The 21,340-nt window shown below is 35.6% G+C and overlaps 1 protein-coding gene across 7 annotated transcripts in view; it reads left to right on the top strand.

Annotated features, from left to right (window-relative positions):
- APC (APC, WNT signaling pathway regulator) overlaps nt 1-21,340 on the top strand; it is a 99,171-nt gene that overhangs the window by 63,930 nt on the left and 13,901 nt on the right. For 4 of the 7 annotated variants that reach the window (XM_017812621.1, XM_017812623.1, XM_017812620.1 and 1 more), the window contains exons 7-14: nt 2,539-2,622; nt 9,398-9,502; nt 13,219-13,341; nt 15,883-16,261; nt 17,447-17,542; nt 18,407-18,546; nt 19,896-19,973; nt 21,214-21,330. In XM_017812621.1, the coding sequence (XP_017668110.1) occupies nt 2,539-2,622; nt 9,398-9,502; nt 13,219-13,341; nt 15,883-16,261; nt 17,447-17,542; nt 18,407-18,546; nt 19,896-19,973; nt 21,214-21,330 (1,122 nt within the window). The remainder of the gene's footprint in view (nt 1-2,538; nt 2,623-9,397; nt 9,503-13,218; nt 13,342-15,882; nt 16,262-17,446; nt 17,543-18,406; nt 18,547-19,895; nt 19,974-21,213; nt 21,331-21,340) is intronic. The other 3 variants (XM_017812624.1, XM_017812626.1, XM_017812625.1) reach the window with 3 other exon arrangements.

Below are 21,340 nucleotides of genomic sequence, written 5' to 3'. Positions count from 1 at the left end.
TACAATGATCTTGTATGTAAATGTAGGCCAAGCTATTAATAATTTTGTCTATTATTTATCTTTATTTTTGAAAAAACCCCAAACAAACAAAAAATTCAAACAACATTTTAAAACAAAATGTTACTGCTTATTTTTACTTTCAGTAAAGTGACTATTTTTTCATCACTTTGAATGTGGAGGAGTTTTATTTCTTTTTGTTAGAAGCCTTACTGGAGCAGTGAAAGCCAAGTAACTGTAACTTCAAATATTAAGTTATTTTATCCAACAATTTTATGTTAATAAAGGTTACAAGTAAATATAAAAATGAATGAGAATATTTTATGAACAAACAGAAATCAAAAGTGATGTTTCTTAAATAGGTTATAAAATTAAACACATTCCTGGTGCCTGTTCTATTGTGTATCTCAGATTTTTGCGTATTTACCATTAAGCTGTACCCCTTTGTGGAAGAAAATACATTCTTTTTTCTGCTTCTGTGGTGTTTTGTACTAAATATGCTCCTGGATAGTGAAATTCTCTAGTTTCCATGTAATACAAATGATGAATTGGCAGAAAGAAGAATTGCCTGATGTTTAAATCTCTGGACTAAAATTGGAAAGGATGGGCTGAATTCCTGTCCCTTTGGGCAACTTAGTCAGTGATACTTGGCAAATCGTGCAATATTTAATTGTTTTCATCTACACAAAACTTCCCTGTGCTTGGGTGTGTATATATACTCAGATTCTCTTGATGCCCTTTATGGGATAAATTGCTGGTTACACTGAAAGAAACTCAATTGATAGGAAATCTGGGGGAAATGTGTGGCTTTTGAGTATTTAAAGGGGATCTATAAAAAACTTCAGCAGAGAATAGTTGTTACAGGACAAGAGTTAATGGTTTTAAATTAGTAGAGGGTAGATTTAGATTACGTACAAATGTTTTACAGTGAGGGTGGTGAAACACTGGGAGAGGCTGCCAAGAGGCAGTAGGTACCCCATCCCTGAAAATGTTCAAGGTCAGACCAGACAGGACTTTCACAAATTTTGAAGATGTTCTTGCCCATGGGAGGGAGCTTGGGATAGATGAGCTTCCAAGGTCCCTTCCAATTCAGGCTGTTCTGTGGTTCTGTAAAATTGAGGTAATTCTTAAGGACAGTGAGAGACACATTTTGTCAGTCATGCATAGTTATTCCCAAAAATACATTTTTTACTATCTTTCTAATACTTAAATGCAAAGGGTGGGATGAATTATCTGTTTGCCTCTATGCTGAAGCTTCTATGTGTGTTCTGATACTTTGCTTTACAAAATCAAATCAAATCTATACTCAAATGTTTGTAGCTTTGCATCTCAACTAAACATTGATGCTTATGATGCTCTTCCCATAGCTGCTTCTGATGTATGTTTCAGTAATTTGTTCTGTTTTGTGGGTATATTTTCTTCTATAATTCTAAATTTTCCAGATAATATTGTGATTCTATTCCCTGTGTATCTTTTGGCATTAGTTAAAAGTTCATCTTGCTTCCAGTTTTAGATTATAAATGTGTTAAATAAGATTGGTGATAATGCTGATTCTTGCAGTGTCCACTAGATTGTTTTTTTTAGTGTAGCATTGTAAATGTTAATCGAGTAAAAGAATCAGAATTTTTCTTTCAACTATGTATCCACTTCATTAATCTATCCATCACACAAAAAATACTGTTTAATCAATTTGGTGTTCTGTCCACATTCTAAGTCAAGTAATGTCAATAAATTATTAGATTCATGCAGAAATATATAACTTTTCACAGTTATCATTTCACTGAATCGCAAGGCATCCTGTGCTTCACTGTACAACTGGTGTGAAGTACATGGATCCTATAGCATTTTGGGGTTTTTTAACATTCTCTTTACTAACTACAGAATGGTTGCAGTGGGAAGTGAGTAGCAATATGGCTGTAAAAGACTGATTTAGAGATGTCTGTAAAATCCCAGATAAACCAAAGAAGCAGTATGTAGGTTTTTTTATACTTAGCCTGTTAAATTTTTTGATATTTGTAGAAGCAGAAAATTTCAGAGGCTGAGCATAAGCAAAACTCCCAAATCGTTATAGTACCTGTATATAATAGAAATCAGTCAGGGTCTCATACTTTCAAGACACTCTGCAAGTACAAATCTCTCTCAAATCTTTGTAAGGCAAGTAGAACTCTAATATTTGAGAGTGGAAAAATTCACTAAAGGTCTGCATAAAATGTCAGTTTCAGAAGGAGGAATATTGTGCAAGATAATGGGAGCATTTGTTTATACCTGAATGTGTCATGTGGCGACCTATTACGTCCAAATGGGTATCAATTTTATTAAAATCCCGACTACTCACTATGTTTTAGATGCTTGCAGTCATGCCTGTCTTCTGTTAGGAAGCACACTTGAATTACTCTATGTAGTACCTACTGCATGTACCAGCTGAAGTAGGTTTGCTTTGTAGTCAGCGTTATTTGCAAGGAACTCTTCACAGTATCACTAAGTACAGTAAGGAAAAAGAGGTTTTGAACAAAATCAAACATGAAAATCCATTCGTTTCAGGCAAGAGTGGCGAGAATTCAACAAATAGAAAAGGACATTCTTCGCATACGACAGCTCCTGCAATCACAAGCAGCTGAAGCAGAGGTTAGTGAGCAATTACTTGCCCTTTTTGATTGTGGTATGTATCTTTTTCTTTTAAAAACCCAAATTATTTGAATGAAGTGCTAGTCAGGATTATTTCCACCAGCAATTGATGTCACAATTAAACAACTAGTCAGTATTCTTAAGGTGTTACTTGCTCTCTTTCCAGTGACCTGAGGGTGGAATACTTGGATTAGTCTTAAAGCTACTGTGGAGCTTTAATCAATAATGATATATCAGTTAGAAGTTTAACTTGAAATTTCAATAAAAATGTTAACATGCAGTGTATTATAAAGGCTGAGTTTTGGTTTTAGCAAATAATTACAACCATCAGTTTTACATGCCTTTCTAAATATGAATCTCTGATAAGCACCTTCATGATGTGCTTGTCTTTTGAAGGAGATAAGTTTAAAAAGAAGATTGATACAGCTTCTATCAGACCTCATTATAGAAGCCTGATATATTTTTAGTGTTTAAGTACTGGGTTATATATTAAGAAATACAGGATGTTTCTTGTAAATTACAGAGTCCATGTTAGTAATTGCCATTAGGAAAAACTGCTCTCCTCATGGAAATTCACTTAGAATGTCAACTCCATTTGTTGTATTGGTAAATTAAATATAGAGTGTGTTGGAGGACATGAATATTTTATGGTTTGTCTTCACCCAAAATAACTACAGTGAAAGCTCAAAGCAGCATTTGGATTAGTAACGGATGTATATTTTTCCATTTTGAAAGATACTGGTTTCATTGTTCCAGGATCTGGGGGAAAAACTGTTTTTATAGGTGCATCAGGTGAATCAGACAGTAGTGTGTGAAATTAAAGTTGCCTGGTCTTTTTAAATATGAGTCAATCCAGGTGTTTATACACCTTGAGATCTCCCTGAGCCTTCTTTTCTTCAGGCTGAATAGTCCCAGTTCTCTCAGCCTCTCTGCATATGAGAACTGCTCCAATCCCTTAAGCTTTTGATTGAAATCACCTGTTCTCCAGTGAGGGTGGGGTCTGTGGTCCTGGTTTTTGCCCTTTCCCCTCCTCTTAGGATCCTGAACTCTTCCATCTCATTGTCACTGCAACCAAGGCTATTTCTAACTTTCATGTCCTCAGCAAGTTCTTTCTTTGTTTTTAAGTATCAAAGCCAGCACAGGGCCTCTCCTTCTTGACCCTTGGATCACTTGTGTCCAGAAATTGACATCAGAGAAGTCAGGAGATCTCCTGGAATGTTTCATCCTGCTATTATCCCTCCAGCAGACTTGAAGAGGTCCTGTGAGGCCAGGGCCTCTACACACGAAGCTTCTTATAGTTTCTTGGAAAAGTTCTCTCTGTTTCTTTCTCCAGATAAGTAGGTCTTTAGAAGATGTCCTCCACAGCTCCCATGTTGGTCTGCCTGCTAATCTTCACCCATAAGCTCTTGACTGACTCATCCCCAGGCAGAGCACCATGCACTGTAGCTGCTGTCTTGCATAAAGGAAAACTTCCCTGCCTCACTTAGGACCACAGAGTCATTGAGGTTGGAAAAGATCTTTAAGATCATTGAGTTCAACCATTAACCTGACACTGCCAAGTCCACCACTAAACCATGCCCTCAAGTGCTACATCTGCACATCTTTTTAATATCTCCAGGGGCAGTCACCCCACCTCTTCCTGGGAAGTCTGTTCAACCCTTTTGGTGAAGAAATTTTCCCCAATATGCAATCTAAACCTGCCCTGCTGCAACTTGAGGCTGTTTCCTCTTATCCTATCATGTTTTAGAGGGGAGAAGAGACCTGTATATCTCAGTTGCAGTCTTAGTCATAGGAGCTATTCTACCACATCTCTGTGATCCCAGTGAGGGTACAGCCCCATGACTGCATTCATGTTAACTCCTCCTGTCTGCTCACACACAGACATGTGCCAGAGACAGACACCCAGCCATGCGAATTCTCCAGCCCAGGTTGAGAGCTTTCCCAAGGCTGTTCTGCTGCACCTTGTTCCTTATGTACCTGTGCTCAAGGACGTTGCTCTTATTTCAATCATGTGGATTGCCCTTGTGTTCCCATCAGCCAGGGCCCTTGCCTTGCCTGCCCTACCCTTCCAACTTGTCAATTGTTTGTTGAGGAAGCACTCTGGCCCTTGTCATTTCCAGTGTAAAGCTCTCCCTACCTGGCTGGTCAGCCTCTCGACAGATACTTTTGTCCCATGTAGTCAAATAGCTCCTGTCCCCAGAGTGATTATTTCTTATTCTGATTTAAAAAAACTCAGTATTTTAAACTTACTTAAGGTCAGGAGCTCAACCAGCATTGAGATGTGACTACAAAAAAAAAGGTTTTGTTTTAGTTTTTCACTCCTTTCACCAAATTATTTGGCTGCCACATACACTGAAGTTCTGATATACTGAAATTTTGTTATGGTGTGTCTTACCTGTAAAATGTTGGGATGTCTGGTTGAATAGTTAGATATTTTAGGACAGAGTTACCAAAGTACTAGTGGTAAAGGAGGCAGTCACTACATGCACGCTAGTACTTTATAGTGTGTTTTAATAATTTTCAAGTGATGAGCATCTCTTACAGCTCTAATCTGGATCTAATTCTGAAATTTTCTGGTGGCAAGGGGGAAGGTAGTAGCACTCAAACTGCAGAGTCCATGTAACTGAAAAATACAAATGTGAGACATTTACTATACTTTTATACTGTGCCCAATACAATGATACCCAAATTGAATGTGCTTCTTATAAAGATCTGGTAACAGCAATAACAAATATCACAGCCTGTCTGCTGATACAGTTGGCCGTGTGGTGATGTCATTCACTGTGGAATCCAGGGGCAATGTATTCTGAAGAATAAGACCAAATACAACACTGTAACATAAAAATAGCTTTTGGAAATTGATTAGCAGAGAAAATTCTGGCATATATTTTAGTGCATTTTTAAGGTTTGGCAAACTGCCAAGTCTTGTGAATAATTCTAGAAAAGATTGAAGTAATTTACATGCGAGTGATGGTACCTTCAAATTTCATGAAACTTTGCAAGATTTTCATAATAAGGTTTTGAAATTCACTGTAGAGTTAAACCTGTCCAAAGAGAATTTTTGGCTGTTAGATACAAAGTGAAATTATTTAAAAGAAAAAAGCAAATTCTTGGCAAGTGTTCAGTGTGGGGGTTTCACTTTCTTATGGTGGTACAGGCCTTTCTTTCATAATATCTATCATCTGAAATATGTGAAGTATTTCCCTTGGGCAGTGTTGCTGTAGATAAAATGTAAAGACTTTATTTTTCACAAAGATTATGCCTAGCAAGCTCTAAACTGTGATGGACAGGAGTGTTTTCAAGGATTTGACTCAGTTTATTTTTTCTTTGACTCAGTTGTAGCAAAATATTTGAAATATATGCTTTCTTAATTTCGCTTGTTGCATTGTTCTTTTTCTTATATATGTTAAGTAACACATGTATGTATATTGTGTTTAATATGAAGTAATGGCAAAATAAGCATTTTCTGGTATCTAGAGTATCTATAGTTTTCAACACACAGAAAAATAAAAGGGTAGTTGAATATTGGGGGAAAAAATACAGTGGTTTATGCCTAAAATGGTCTTCTGACCTACTGAATGTACAATGGACCGCTTTGGCAACTCATGTTGACAAAGTATTAGGTAAAATTATTTATAATCAGTTTTCTTAGCAAAAATAATCAAGGCCTACTATGCTTGCAAATGTCATAATTAGCTAGAGTTTATAAATTTTCTACTAGTAAATATATGGAAGTTAATAACGGACAAGTGATAGTTATTGTTGACTTCAGAAATATTTAGAAAATTGTGGCAAACAAGACAGAGGGAGCAGCTCCTTATTCCTATAGTACGCAATATATTCACGTGTAGTGTCCCACCATTTTGCTGCAAGAGCAAACAAATGTAATCTGTTAAACTGACTTGGTGGTGTGATGCCAGCCTTCAGAAATAGCAGGGGTTATAAACCCAGCTTATGCCTTCTCAAAAGTCAAGCTCTGAAATAGGTGGTGCTGTTTTACCCAGGGACCCATGTGCCATTCTCCACCTGCTATGACTCATGTAGAGGTTACAGAGCTTGCTGCTCTGTACATGCTCTGGATCTTTGCTGGTGTGGTTGGTAGGTTCTATATTTTCATCCACAGGTCCTGGATCATCCAATGTTGAAAGGTACTGTGAAAAGGCGACAAACTTGATGATGGTTATACTATCTTTCTAACCACTAATTGGCACTCTATCAGATGAATATTTATTTACAGAAATGCTAGGTCTGTACAAAAATCTGTTGTCATTATCCATATGTGCGGATACATAATATTTTCATATAAATATATATACTTAAACATATAATAATATATCTATAATAAATACTCAGTTTTCAATGAATAGCCTGCTCTCTGCTACCTGTGTTGTCATTAACTCCTTTGAGCCAGTCTGCATGAAGAGAACAGCCTACTTTAAGTTACTTCAGTAACTGAAGTGGTAAGAACTCTTTCACTGTGAACTTGCAGATCTCATGTTCAAGTGCATCTCTTAACTCATGTGACTTTAATGTGTGTGCATGTCATGAGCACATACTGCATTTAGAGAACCCTGCTAGTAACTGCTAAAAATCGCCTTCTAAATTAATTTACATGTTTTGTAGACTACTTTTTGTAATGGTGTATTTTTGAGAGTACTTGGGGGGAATGGGAAGCCAGCTCATTCATAAACAAAATGTATGTGAGTAGGAGGAGAAAGAGAGTGTCAAGGAGAGCAGAAACTTTTCTTGTCAGTGAATGAAATACCTGGGTGTATGTGCTGCAGATGCAGCAGAACTATTTAATACATATACCCTCATCAACACCCCAAAAAAATTACCCCAACCCGAGGGTTGTTTTTGGAAGAGTACTGTTATCCCCCTTCAGGTGACCCAGTGGGTCAGAGCCAGCTAATGAACCATTCAGCTTTTTACCTCTAGGCATGTTTAATACTGCTTTTTACATGGGATTGAAAATGTCACCTCGTGACTGCAAAATTCTGTCCTGAGTTATACTGGAGGCTTAGATCTAGTTTTTGTCAAACTCATAATTACACTTTATTCAAGATTGAAAATGTTGTGAGACAGGGATTCAGCCTATATTGTATTGTATTCAGCACATAGTACAGCAAGGCCTGATCTTGGCTGGGGCTTCCCCTCTAGTACTGGGAATCAAAAGTTCTGTAGTTACTATATGAGCACCAGTAGCAGTATCATTTCTTACACAGTGACAGGGATGGTGACCTTTAAAATTACAGATCAGATTTAAAAGAATAGTAGCTTATTGGGGGTTACTTGTTTTCCATAACTGAACATGTAATGTTAAGAAATGTTCTACCCATAATTTTTTCCAATTTTCTCGTTACTTCGTGTAATATTATTGTGTTCTTTGACCTACCTTATTCCTTCAGTTAAACTGTATAGATTTAATTTTTAAGTTACCACTTCACATGTATTATAGTTAATTACTGGTTTCTGAAGTTCTGTTCAACATTACATATTTTCTGGGTTTGAGACTCTATAGGGACAAAACAGAGTTATTTATCCCAGTGATACTGTATGAGTTTGATCACTGGGTAACTAAAGATGTTTCAGTGTATGTACCTTGAAGAGCAAACAGTATGTTTCTGCTAAAAGTCAAAGACAAATATCGTCTAATCAAGGTAAGGCAGACAAAGCTCTATAGGCTGTTCTGCTAAAGACCATTGCAGAGTCCCATAGAAACTTCATGTAATATACCAAGTGTAGCTAAACAAGTTATTTGAGATTGTTTTGTCTGTTAAGGTAATAGCCTCTTAGTCTATAAAATGAGATTTGGCAACAAGGCTAATACTTGAAAAATAATCCTGCTTTTAGTTTCAGTCTTCAACCAGTTCCATGGACATTCATGTCTTTCTGAAAATCTGAAATGTTTTAAACACATTAACAGATAATGTTGGATACTTCACATACTTTATAAGTGTTCAATTATGCAGAGAATCATAGAATCAACTGAGTTGGAAAAGACCTCTGAGATCAAGTCCAACCCATGGTTACTAGACCATGGCACTAAGTGCCACATTCTGTTTACTTCATTAGGAAACTGTATTTAAAGGCCTAATTTTCTCTTTTGATCTCATGATCCTGGTCAGTAGCAGGGAAACCCAGGTTAATTTTCATGTAGATGTGTAAAACTCCAGTTTCCTGAAGGAACTGAAACCTGTCTGTACCATCTTACCACATCAGTTAAATTTATTTTGACAGAATATTAGATGGATCAGTATCAGGCTATATAAATTTTATTTCTGTCACAGTGGTAATTCCTGCACTATTTGTCCTTGACATTTAGAAGGATTCTTACAGTACAGATATCCTTCTGTTCAAGCAGAAATTACTTGTCTTAGAATGCGAAGCTTAATTGAGCTGTGCTGCCGTAGTCCCCAGTAAATGCGGGGATCATGTGGCAGAGCAGAGCAGACAGTTGTTTGCTCCAATTCTGTTACATTTCCGATAGGGATGTGAGCACAGCTGGTGGAAAATGGTGTTCCTGTGTGTCACAGCGAATCCTTTGTCTTGCAGGGCTGTAATCCTCAGAGGACGGGCTCCACTTTCATCTTGCAGCCTTTCAAAGACGCTCAGGCTCAGCTGTTAATTTTTGAGGCTCAGGCTTGTGAAATGCAAAGTGCTTTTGGATGGCTTTGTGAGAGTGTAGGAGAGATGCTTTCACAGGCCAGAAAGCTTTGAATGATAAAGTGCACTTCATTTCAGTATGTAATTTCCTAAACTCTTGTATCTGCAGAGAGCACCTCAAAGCAAGCACGATGCAGGTTCCCATGATACGGAGAGACAGAATGAAGGTCAAGGAGCAGCAGAAATCAACGCAGCAGCTAGCAATACTGGTCAGGTAAATGGAGTATTTTGTGTGGTTTTAATGTAATTAAATATTTGAGGTTGCTTAATGTGTTGGAATTACCTTACTGTGTTTGCATGCCTACTCCTTTAAAAAATATGTATATTTTCCTTTTTTCCATCTCTGTGTGAGAAATTTCTTGTATTTACTGGAAGGAAATTTTTTAATAAGGTAAAGTATAAATATTCAATAATGCGGGGAGTGTTTTTCCTTTGTTTAAATGATTAATGAGCCTAATGCTTTGAAGGAGATAACAGGAATGGCTATGGAGAATGTATTTTATTGTAGGTGAATTTTAATATTGAAAGTGTGATTTAATTATGGAAAATTGTTTAAATTTTCACTTTAGAAATTACCACTGAAATATCAGTGATTTTTAAAAAAGGAGAAGAACCAAATGGCAGGTTTATCATTAATGTTTCTTTAATATTGTTTTATCTAAAGCTTTGAAACCATAGTATCAATGAGATAATCTCCTGGAAATAGGCTGCAGGTTATTTAAATGCTTCTGAATAATCTTTCATTGCTTTTCTTTTATTAGAGAAATACATTAGTGGAATATTTTGAGGTGTACATTAAATTCTTGTCTTTTAAAAACAATATTCATCAATATTTATGACTTCTTTCTTTGGCTAAAAATACTTTTATTTATTTACCATGGTCATTCCCCTCATGATTTTCAACTGTAGCTGAGACATTCCCAGTAGTAATTTGGGTTCTTAAAACTTCACAATATAGATTTAATAGCTGAATTCATATGTAAAATATTTTTGCTAATCTAAGGAAGTGGAATTATGTAAATATTTCTGAAAATATCTTGTAAAGAAAATTTATCAGAAAGAACTGTGGTTTGGCTAGAATATTTCACTTCATTGAACAGTAAGCACAGCCTGTGATTTTGCTTTTGAAATACATTTGATCACCATTTGGAATTAAATTCTATCATCCATATGTGATTGAGGCTCTTACTCTTAATTCTTATGACAGCTTTATTGTTTGGGAAGAAAAGAGTTCAGTGCTGCTTTGGGGCTGAAAGCATAATGTATTTAAATAATTGATGCATTGTTGGTGCACCATCCATATTCAGAGGATGAATTAGGAGTATTTCTGGACAATGTATTTTACAGAGAAGGAAGGAAGAAGGGATTGTCATATCTTGGCAGACTTATGCAAGTGGAAGATTCATTCATACTTCACTTGAGGCCTTACGTTGAGGATTTGTAAAATTTTGACTGTTGCCTTATAAAAATGTGTAAAACATGCATGTTCCTTCCTCCTGGAGGTGGATAGAGCCAGGACACTCTATCTGTGTTAAAACAGCCATCTGGGGATTACTTGCTTTCAGTCCAAGTCCAGACAGAGAAAGGTTTAATGGATTGGGTGTAACATTTATTTCTGATAAACCAGCTCAGTATATGATGTGCAATCAGTATTCAATGGAGTGAAAAAAAAAGTTTCAACCAAATCATTTGGTTCTAACTGGCAGTCACTGTTAATTGAAACACTGCCAATTGAATCCAGGATTTTTCAGAATTCAGGTATATCCTTTTTTGCACCATCTTTCAGCTGCCTTCTCTTTTCCGTTACACTCATTACCCTCATGCCTAAGTAAAATTATTTTCAAAACTTTGTTTTGCAAGATTCATAAAGGAGTTGATTCCAGTTGTCCAGTTGTCCATCTTTCTGTTAAGAAAATATGTCACAAACCAGGTAAAACTGCCAAATTGACAGGGTAGATAGCAAGCCTGGTAAAACAATGAGTTAAAGACCAAAAAGTATAAAAGGAGAAAACAAGATTAAGTAGAGAGGAGAAGATTTTGAAAGAGAAGGGTCTACACAGGAAAGGTCCGCACAACATTTCCTTGTTATTTCCCATTTTCTTACATGAATGGCCACACCTTCCATTAGTTCTTTCACATTAGTTTTTAGGCGCCAATAAGAAATGCAGTTACACTTCATTGGGCATCCTGGCATCCTCCTCTGAGTAGCAAGACCGCATGATGGCTCTGAAAGAATTAGTTATCTGAATTGAAGTTGATACGGTTTGAGGGAAATGATAGAATAATTAGGCTGTTTCTGTCTACACCATGGTGCATTTTAGGAGGTAGTGCTCCAAACCTATATCATTTTTACAATCTTGGATCATGCTAAGCTTAATAATGGAGAATTCTGGCATGTACATTTATTTTGAACCTGTAATCCTCTGAATGTAGTTTGAGGTCAAGGTGATACAAAGGGGTTGCTCTGTGTAAAAATCTGGGAATTCATTCCCATATTCTTAGCACTGCACGTTATTTAAGTGAATAATTGAGAAAATCCAATGTGATTTTCATTCTAAGCTTTCAGATTCTGATTTTTTCGTACAGTCAACAGAGAAAATAAAGGCTTGTTTACATAGGAAATATATATTGGAATAAATTGTGTGAATTTAAATCATTCCAGTTATACTTATGTAGCATAATACTACTGGAACCTGCATCAAATCTTCTGCATTCAAATGGGAGAGTGAAATGAGTATAATAATATGTGTTTTCATACTCCACTATAACTAGATTCTTTTCTGTCTATACAAACACTGCATTAAGTTATTCCTGCCTTTTATTTATAGTCTCTTTCAACTTCACATTTAAGATGTTGAACGGTATGAACAGCTAATACTCAGAAGGGAATATTCTTCTTTATGGTGCGCATAGAAATCACAGAAATTATTTCAAAGTGTCTTCCATGGAGTTTTCTTCTGTGTTTTTGTGGGTTTTTTTTGAAAAAAAGTAATATTCATAGATCCATATAGTTTGAAAACATTGTTTTGCAAATAAGGGCAATAATTTCATGAACAGATCTTAGCTTTTTTAGAGGATCAAAGAAAGACTGGTAACTACCTGAGTAAAACACTGTTCTGATGCTAAATACTAAAAGTGTTCCCTAAACAAATATGTTTCTGAATTCCCCAAACCAAATGAGAAGGGAGTGACATAGCAAGGGAAGCTTCAGAGACAGGAAGCAGAGAAAGAGGAAGAAATAAAACAACAGCAAATAAAAGAAAAATAAAGATAATTAGTGGGAAAAGATGGTGGGAAAAGGAAAAATGCAAATACACAAAACATATTAAAAGGGGACAAAGATGCTGATATATGAGTCTTGCTAATACAGGTAGGAGCATACTGTTTACAATAATTTCTAGGACAATGGCATCAAGTAGTGTCAGCATTATTTTATAGTTTTTCATTAAAAAATTACTCAACCACTCACAATTTGCTTTTGCTATTGACAAATTCAAACAGGGTCACTCCTTGTCCAGATGATTCTCTTGGTACTAGACAGTTCTTGCTTATCCGGTTTTGTTCTGAAAAAGTACAGACCTATTCCACTACATAATAAGACATAAAAATTGAGGCTGGTTTCTTTCACTCTGTAAAAATTATTATTAAGGTTTGTTGCAAAGTCCACTCCTCACACATGGTGAAAATAGTAATTATAAATCAGTTCCATTAAAAGTACAATTCTGTTGAGGCTAACTCTCAGGAAAAGTAGTTAATAAAAACAGATTTAACAGTGACTTCTTAAGTTATGTTGGGACAGAGAGGACCCAACTCAACAGAAGTTGACATTTCATTACTGTCAGTACAATTCATCCAGTGCTGAAACTGAATTAGGTGGTTGTTTTTTTACTCAGTCTTCATTTTATACTGAGTTGTTGTTTGAATTTGTAGGGTTCTGCTGCTCGAATGGACCACGAGACAGCCAGTGTTATGAGCTCTAGTAGTAACTATTCTGTTCCTCGCAGACTGACAAGTCATCTGGGTACCAAGGTAACCGAAGATTACAAACCACAGGTCGCTAATGCTACATTTTTACTAATACAATAACCTCATTGTTTCTGCTAGTAGTACTAATATTTAGCTGAACGAGCTATCCGTACATAGTAATTTTATTAAGTTAAAATTTTAGGATACTTTTCAAATATATGCACAGAATTTTATTTTTTCTTTAACTTGTTGATGATCAGTTAAGAGCTGTTACAGTAAGGAACAAATGATTCCTAGAAGTTACTGGAATATCTAAAAAGCTTGTGATGTTGATTTATAATCAGTGATGAAAATTAACCTTTTTCAGAGCACTTCTTCAAATACTTTTACAGAGTACAAATCCACAAAAAAAATGCAGTTGCTGTGAAATAAAATGGACCAAAAAAAAATTGCGTAAGCCCTTCACAGTGTCTGTCCACAAAAGACTGCAGTCAGAAGTATATGAAGGGAAGAAAAAGACAAATTCAAGAACGACTAGATCTCATACTGCCTCTGGAATCAGCAGCAGTGTGGATACTATGGATGGTGTGCTGAGCCCAGTCTTCTAGGAAGCCAGACCTATTAGCTTGACATAGTATTAATTACTTTGGACCTTAAAAAAAGCATTATAATGTTGTGATTTCAGTCCTGCATGTCCCAAATGGAGGGATATCAACTCATCTGTCTGTCTGCGAGTATTTTCACTGCAAACTCTAGGACTCCCCAAAGCTACAAACAGTGGGAAAGCATTGAAGGCAGGAAGGGGGATTCAGTGTGGAAGGATACAGGCAAAGAAATGGGTTGAACAGAGTGTGCTGTGGGGTAGGGAATGTTTAATATTAATGTCTGAGCAGAAGGGAAAGTGGTTGAGATTCTAAATAGAAGAATGTTTTTACAGATGCAGAAAGATGAGTCTGTAGGCAGTGTGTGTATACAGAGACAGACAAACAGATTTTAGTTTTTCCTATAATGTGTTTGTTGCAACCTGGAAGTCTGATGTTCGTGGCTTCTTCAGGTTTATTCTCGGGCAAAAACTTTACCTTCCAAATGCAATTAACACTGCATTGTAGCTGTCAGTTGAAATATCTGCCAAGATAGTTGCATAAAGCAGATTAAATTCACTCTCCTTTAAGAATCAAAGCAGTTTGTTTTAATGCTATATTTGATTTTTCCCAGACCAGGAAGATAGGGTCTTCAAATTGGGATGCTACACTGTCTCAAAATTGGCTCCTATTTCAGTGCATTTTGCATGTGATCATACAGTTCCACAGATTCTGAGATTTCTGTTGCCTCAGCAATCCTACAGTGTTTAGAGAAATACATGTTACCAGACTTGCTGCTTAGTCTACCTGCTGCTATTAATTTTTTTATAACTCGTGTACTCACCTTCAGGCACATTTGAATTGTCACTGAAGATACCAAATAAAATCATTCACAGGTAGGGTAACTAGTGCAAATGTCTTGTTATTAGTAGAAAACTTAGCCTAATGGTCCAAAGTCTCATTTCTTCCTTAATTAGTATATTCTAAAGAAACATACACGCTGCAACTTCACAATTCCCTTTGACAGTTTCTTTATGTTGTGTTTTGACTTTGAATGTTCCTGTTTATCTTGGCTTTAGGAGTTTGGAGTTTCTAGGTAGTATCTAAGATCATTTTCTACATCCTGTTATTCTACTAAAAGTTGACTAGAAGAATCAAATGCATTTCTTGATTGAAAGCTATTACTGGAGAGTGGGAATACAAACTAAATAGTGCCTTGACCACAATATTATGTGACAGCCAAGGGAATTACTCAAAAATTGCTATTTTTAATGAGAAATTTGGTTACTCCGAGTTAAATGGGTAATGCTGGGTTTTCATGGCTTAATTTATTTGGACAAATGCTCAGTATTTTATATACATTAAGTAAGCATTTGTTTGGTTTATTGGTTTTTAATCCCTGTAGATTCAAAAAAGTATTAATTTAACTCTTTAGTGTTGCATTTGTTGTAAATAATCTGGTCCATACACAAGTCAGTCTCCTAACAAAAAATTATCAGTTAGTTTGAAGTATTTTAAAGGAAAACTTTAAATACAGTGGATGTCAGATTTTTTTAACATAATGTAAACTAAAAATTTTTGTAATAATTCATATCCTTTGTCTAGAATAATTGTATTTAATACCACATAGCATAGTTTTTCACCAAAGAACATCTTTATAATAATGTGTGATTCATACAGAACATAGTTTTTTAAAGACAAATTTAATTCTAAAGAAATTTTGGTTTTCCCAAACTGAAACACTTTCATTAGTATGTTTGTTTAATCTTTTTGTACAATGGAAATCTGGAAGTTTTTGCTGTTGGTTTTGTAGATTAATACAGTTACACACAACTACCACTCACTTCCAGACACTTAACCACTAAGTGAAATTTATTAAGCTTATGAATGCTGAAGTAGTAATAGAGTTTAATTCTTTTTAAATAGCACAATTTTTTCCACCATTAAATATGATTTTTTTTTGCTCATATGTACCATTCAAACTTCATTTTAATTTAATGTGTGTTTTTAAAACGTAACTGTATTTTTTAAATCATTTGACCTGCAGGTGGAAATGGTGTATTCATTGTTATCAATGCTTGGTACTCATGATAAAGATGACATGTCAAGAACATTGCTAGCAATGTCTAGCTCCCAGGACAGCTGCATAGCCATGCGTCAGTCTGGATGTCTTCCTCTCCTCATCCAGCTTTTACATGGCAACGATAAAGACTCTGTCTTGTTAGGAAACTCTCGTGGTAGTAAAGAGGCCCGTGCCAGAGCCAGCGCTGCACTGCATAACATCATTCACTCCCAGCCTGATGATAAGCGAGGCAGACGGGAAATCCGTGTGCTCCATCTTTTGGAGCAGATCCGTGCTTACTGTGAAACGTGTTGGGAATGGCAGGAGGCACATGAACAAGGCATGGACCAGGACAAAAACCCAAGTAGGTTCTGCAAGACGTATAAAAACGTTTCAAGGATATATTGAAAAGAGTGACTTTACAGGAAGTACAACTTTAATCTGACTTCTTGTTGAATATATGCAAGTTTTATTATACGTATGTGTGTGAATATATTTTTTTTTAAGTGGAATTAGTGTTAGGAAATAGTATGTATTACAGATATAATACCCTATTTATACACTTTTTATTTAAATCACAGACCTTTCAAGGTGTGCTTTCAAGGTAGTAATTCTACTAGTTTATATTTGTAATCTGTAAATTAATACTGAATATGTACTCATTTAGTTTTACATTTTGATGGATAAACAATCCCAAATTGCTTTCGATGCAGATGTATTCAGGAGATAACACATTCCATTTGGGAGAGGGGCAGAGAGCACAAATTAAATAATCTCAATCTATTCAATATAATATTAGCCATTATTTATAATGTTGTGTGTAAGAAATAGTTCGGTTAAAAAAATATGAAAAACATGACATTGTAAATTAATAGGATTTTTCTCAGGGAACGGTTGGGATAAAAAAAAAAAAAAGATTTAGCCTTCTGGATTGCTTAGCTGCTTCTCTGAATTGAGGACATTCCGTAGGTGTCCATGGCAGATGTACTACTGAAGTCAAGGGCTGCTTCCTGTATGCTGGAGTTCACCACAAGAACAGCTTAGCAGGAGTGGGGCTCAGAACAAGATGTATCAATACCATTTCTGCATTATCTAGAATCTGTCTCACAAAAACTTGAACTTAAAAACTTCTAGGTTATGAAACAAGGCATTCAATTAACCATTCATAATTTCATACAACACCCAGAAAACCAGCTTCAGATTATGTGGCATATTATTTAATGCCACCAGAATATTTAACCATATTGATTTGCTTCATGAAGATTATTAGTTTTTAAGAGTAACAAGGTAATATTTTTGTACTGCAAGTCATATTTCTTACTCCACACATGGATCAGGATTCTCCCTGATTTGTGTTTCAGCATCAAATACAGTATGCACTTTTCTTAGTAACATTCTTAACTAAATGTCTGTTCATGGATTACTGGGAAGATACAAACCCTGAATAAAACTGCAGTTGATTTTTTTTTAAGATTAGATTCGCTTTACAAAACTTACTATTATATAAAATCACCTAGGAAATACTAACTGTTACCTGTTTCTGAATCAGTGCCTGCTCCAGTGGATCATCAGATTTGTCCTGCAGTGTGTGTTCTGATGAAACTCTCATTTGACGAAGAACACAGGCATGCAATGAATGAACTTGGTAAGATCAGATGTATTTCTCTGACTTCCTTTGAGAAGTTTCCTGGAAACTCTTAACAGTCCTTGTGTTCCTCACTGGATATATGGCTTTATTTTTTTTCTAGTAGTTTAAAGACATAATCAGGTCATTTGTGTCAGATGTAAGTGACGAATGCAGTTTAAATTAGCCACAACATTTCGTAGTGGATAAATTATTATGCCAGTTACTGGGTTCTCTGGCATGAACTATGAATTTTTGAAGACTAGTATTATTATGGAAGTACTTGCAATTTTAGAAGTATTGGACTCATAATGGAGACTACTTCCCAGGGTGGGAGGTTTTTTGTTGGTGTTTTGGTGAGGTTTTTTTGTCCTGCATTGGTTCCTGCTTGACAGCCTGAATTTTTTAGTCCATTCTGAGTAAGTTTTGTGCATGCAATTTTCCTTAATTTGCCACTTATCATTATCAAGGAAAATACTGTATGAACTCCTCTCAGAAAATAATATGCAGTGATAATAATTAAATGGATAATCTTTCAGATTTAGTAAATAGACTTATATGTATCTGGTGCAAGTCTGTCAGGATTTTGGCTGGGTGGAATTAAAAGATGAGGGTGCTTCTTGCTTCTCATAATTCCTCCTGCTTCCATTTTGCCCTGAAATCCCAATGTCATGCTGCCTTATCTTTTAGCTGCTGCTAAGTACAGGATTCAAGATCTAGAGGCAGCATTTAACAATTTAATACCTTTTTGAGCATTGTGGGTTTCAGATATTTGAGATTTGTTCTGTACCTAAAAATGCAGTTTGTTCCTTGGTGTGTATGAACTGTACTTAAGATACTAGAGTAGAGATATTATTCCTTTTCTTAATTGTTTTTTTTCCAAAGGAGGTTTGCAGGCCATTGCTGAACTGTTGCAAGTGGATTGTGAAATGTATGGACTCACAAATGATCACTATAGTGTTACCTTGAGGAGGTATGCTGGAATGGCTCTGACAAACTTGACTTTTGGAGATGTGGCAAACAAGGTAAGGGCAGAATTGTAAACATGCAATAATTTCAGTTCACGGTTATGTTTGAATTACAGTTCTCAACACAGGTGATAAATCTCCAGGACAGGATACTGAGTTTGAGCTCAAGGCAGAAGTTAAAAATACTTCTGTCATTCCATCCTGCTCCTGACAGCACCACAAACTGAATGCTTTATCACTCAAGTATAGTATTGGCTCTCATATAAAATTAAATAACTTTTAATTTGTCACTGAGCATAAGGATTTTATCTATTGGCTTGACTTTTCTATGAGCACTAGGTTAATATGACACATAATGATTTCAGTGACTGCTTTTTTCTGAGTATATTGAACTAAAACTGCTAATGAGTCAGATTTTCTAAAGTTGCCAGTTATTTAACAATACTGTAACTTCTAGTGAAATTTTTCAAACCTCTTCAGGCTGGAGCTTGCTTTTAAATATCTGGAGCATATCTGGCTCATGCTGGGCACTACTTCAATCATTATAAGGGAAAATTGATTCTCCGGTTTCTGACAAGGACCTGTCTTTCAAAAGATAGAAAGATCCAATAAATCCTTGCCCCAGGTTTTGCTAAGCTATGGATCTTAAAATAACTTCATACTGAGAAGACTTAATCTTTCTGCTCTAGAATGAAGATATTTCAGGAGTGAATGGAAGTAACAGGCTTCAGAGAACTCGGGTTTTGTTCTAAGTTTTAGACAAAAGTAAAGCATAAATCCTTGCTGCAAATTGCTTCACAAATATTGGCTCTTTACATCATCCAGTCACTAACTGCTACAGGCTACTGGGTTTATAGCATAAACTGAACTACTCAGTTGTAAATGCACACATTGTCCATCTGAGAAGTAGTACACTTCGGGTGCATACTGCTTGGAATAATTTTGTGAATTATCAGAAATTATTTCAAAGCCTTGCAGCTTCTTAGTTGTTACATTATGCTTAAAAAGTCAGAAATGTTGTTATGTCAGTTTTAAATACTCATTTTTCAAACTATGTTTATTTCAAAAGAAAAAATGTGATTGTGAGACTTGCTAGGCAGTAGGTATCTTATCTGGTGCATAGTAAAGAAGGCTTCTAAGGTAGCAAAGTTGCAGATCATGTCCTAGACCTATGGTAAAAAATACAAAAATTTAGCACAATTTTATCACTTACATATTGAAACTGATAGTTACATTAATTTTTAGTAGTTGTAAAACAAATATTTATTGTTGGCAACATCTCTTAGGAAGCTATTATTAAACTTCAGCTATAATTTGCTTAAAATATCAAAACACTGTGCAGAAGCAAGCCACCTAACCTGTCATTTAATACTATTCACTTTCTTTTTTCTTCCAATTCGTAACAGGCTACGTTATGTTCCATGAAGGGCTGCATGAGAGCTCTTGTAGCCCAACTGAAATCTGAAAGTGAAGACTTACAGCAGGTAAGATTCTTTTAAATACTTCCTTTGTTGTCTTGTTTACCTTAACAATGATGCAACATTTGTACTTGTACTCATTTCATCAATTATGACACACATTCTCTTTGGAAAAATCCTTACCTGTGTGGTCATGTTCTGGGGATTTTTTGGGTTTTGATTTTTTTATTGTAACCTATAGGCTATAAAACTTACTTTTTATGACCCTGATCTGTTAGTGGAAGTCCACTTTTAAAGTGGACTTTTTTTTACACTTTTAAAGATAAGTTTGAGAGATCTTAATGTGTTCATTGTGATACCTGAGCATCTGTTCTAATGGTTCCTGCTGCGTAAAGAAAACAGCTTGAAAATAAAGTCTTTAGGAAGTGCTTAGGGTGATCCTGAAAGTTGAGAGCACAGCAGTGTTCTTCATTGGTATGGCACTTGTTTTAAGTCATTAAATATTAAATTATAATCAGTTTTAATTAATGCATATTGTAAATAAACTGGAATAGCTCTTTTAAAGGAAGCCCTTTTTTCCTTGCAGTCTGAGTGAATTATCAGATAAAAAGACCAATTTTAAGTAAAATTGACTTTATTTCTTAAAACACTGTTAACAAAAAATTCTCTTCACTGCAGAAGGAACTGACTAGTTAAGATTGAGAAAAATATTAGAATTATGATAAAGGTTATTGGTAAACTTTGATATTGATATACTCTGGTATCCCTAGGCCAGGACTTCTGGACTGATCTGCCTCAGTCCAAAGGGTGCAGATTGTATTCTGCTTACAAAAGGCACAGTGTATTTTAAAAAGACTTCAAAGAGCTTTATAAACATCAATCAAAGTAATCATACCATCTGTGAGACAGGAAAATGTTATTGTTCTATTTTCCAAGCAGAAATTACTATATGAATCTCCCCTGAGATTACATAACTCTTATAACAGACATAAAAGTAGAGAACAAATCTGAATTTTTTGGACAAGATTTTCAACTCATGTGGAAAGCAGGAAACCTGATTTCAGATCTCTGTTTTAGGTACCCACACACAAAAACCAGTACCTCTGATCAAACTTCATACTGAAATGTTATAACAGTCTAGCAGACAACACAGCAAAAAGCAGATTTTAGCAAAGTTTAGTTCAGTAGCTTAACATGGCTACTGTTAATTAATCATAGCATTTAAAAAGTCCCAGGAGGAAAGTGTGATAGCCTGCTAAAGAAGTAGCTACCTTGAGATGCATTGTTTTTCTTTCACATTTTGCAGGTCATTGCAAGTGTGCTGAGGAATTTGTCCTGGCGAGCAGATGTGAATAGTAAAAAGACACTCAGAGAAGTTGGAAGTGTGAAAGCATTGATGGAATGTGCTTTAGAAGTTAAGAAGGTATCCTCTA

This window comes from Lepidothrix coronata, unplaced genomic scaffold (assembly GCF_001604755.1).
Source record: "Lepidothrix coronata isolate B3197 unplaced genomic scaffold, Lepidothrix_coronata-1.0 Scaffold37, whole genome shotgun sequence".
In the NCBI taxonomy this organism is placed as follows: domain Eukaryota; kingdom Metazoa; phylum Chordata; class Aves; order Passeriformes; family Pipridae; genus Lepidothrix; species Lepidothrix coronata.
This window is presented reverse-complemented; position numbering and strand designations above follow the sequence as displayed.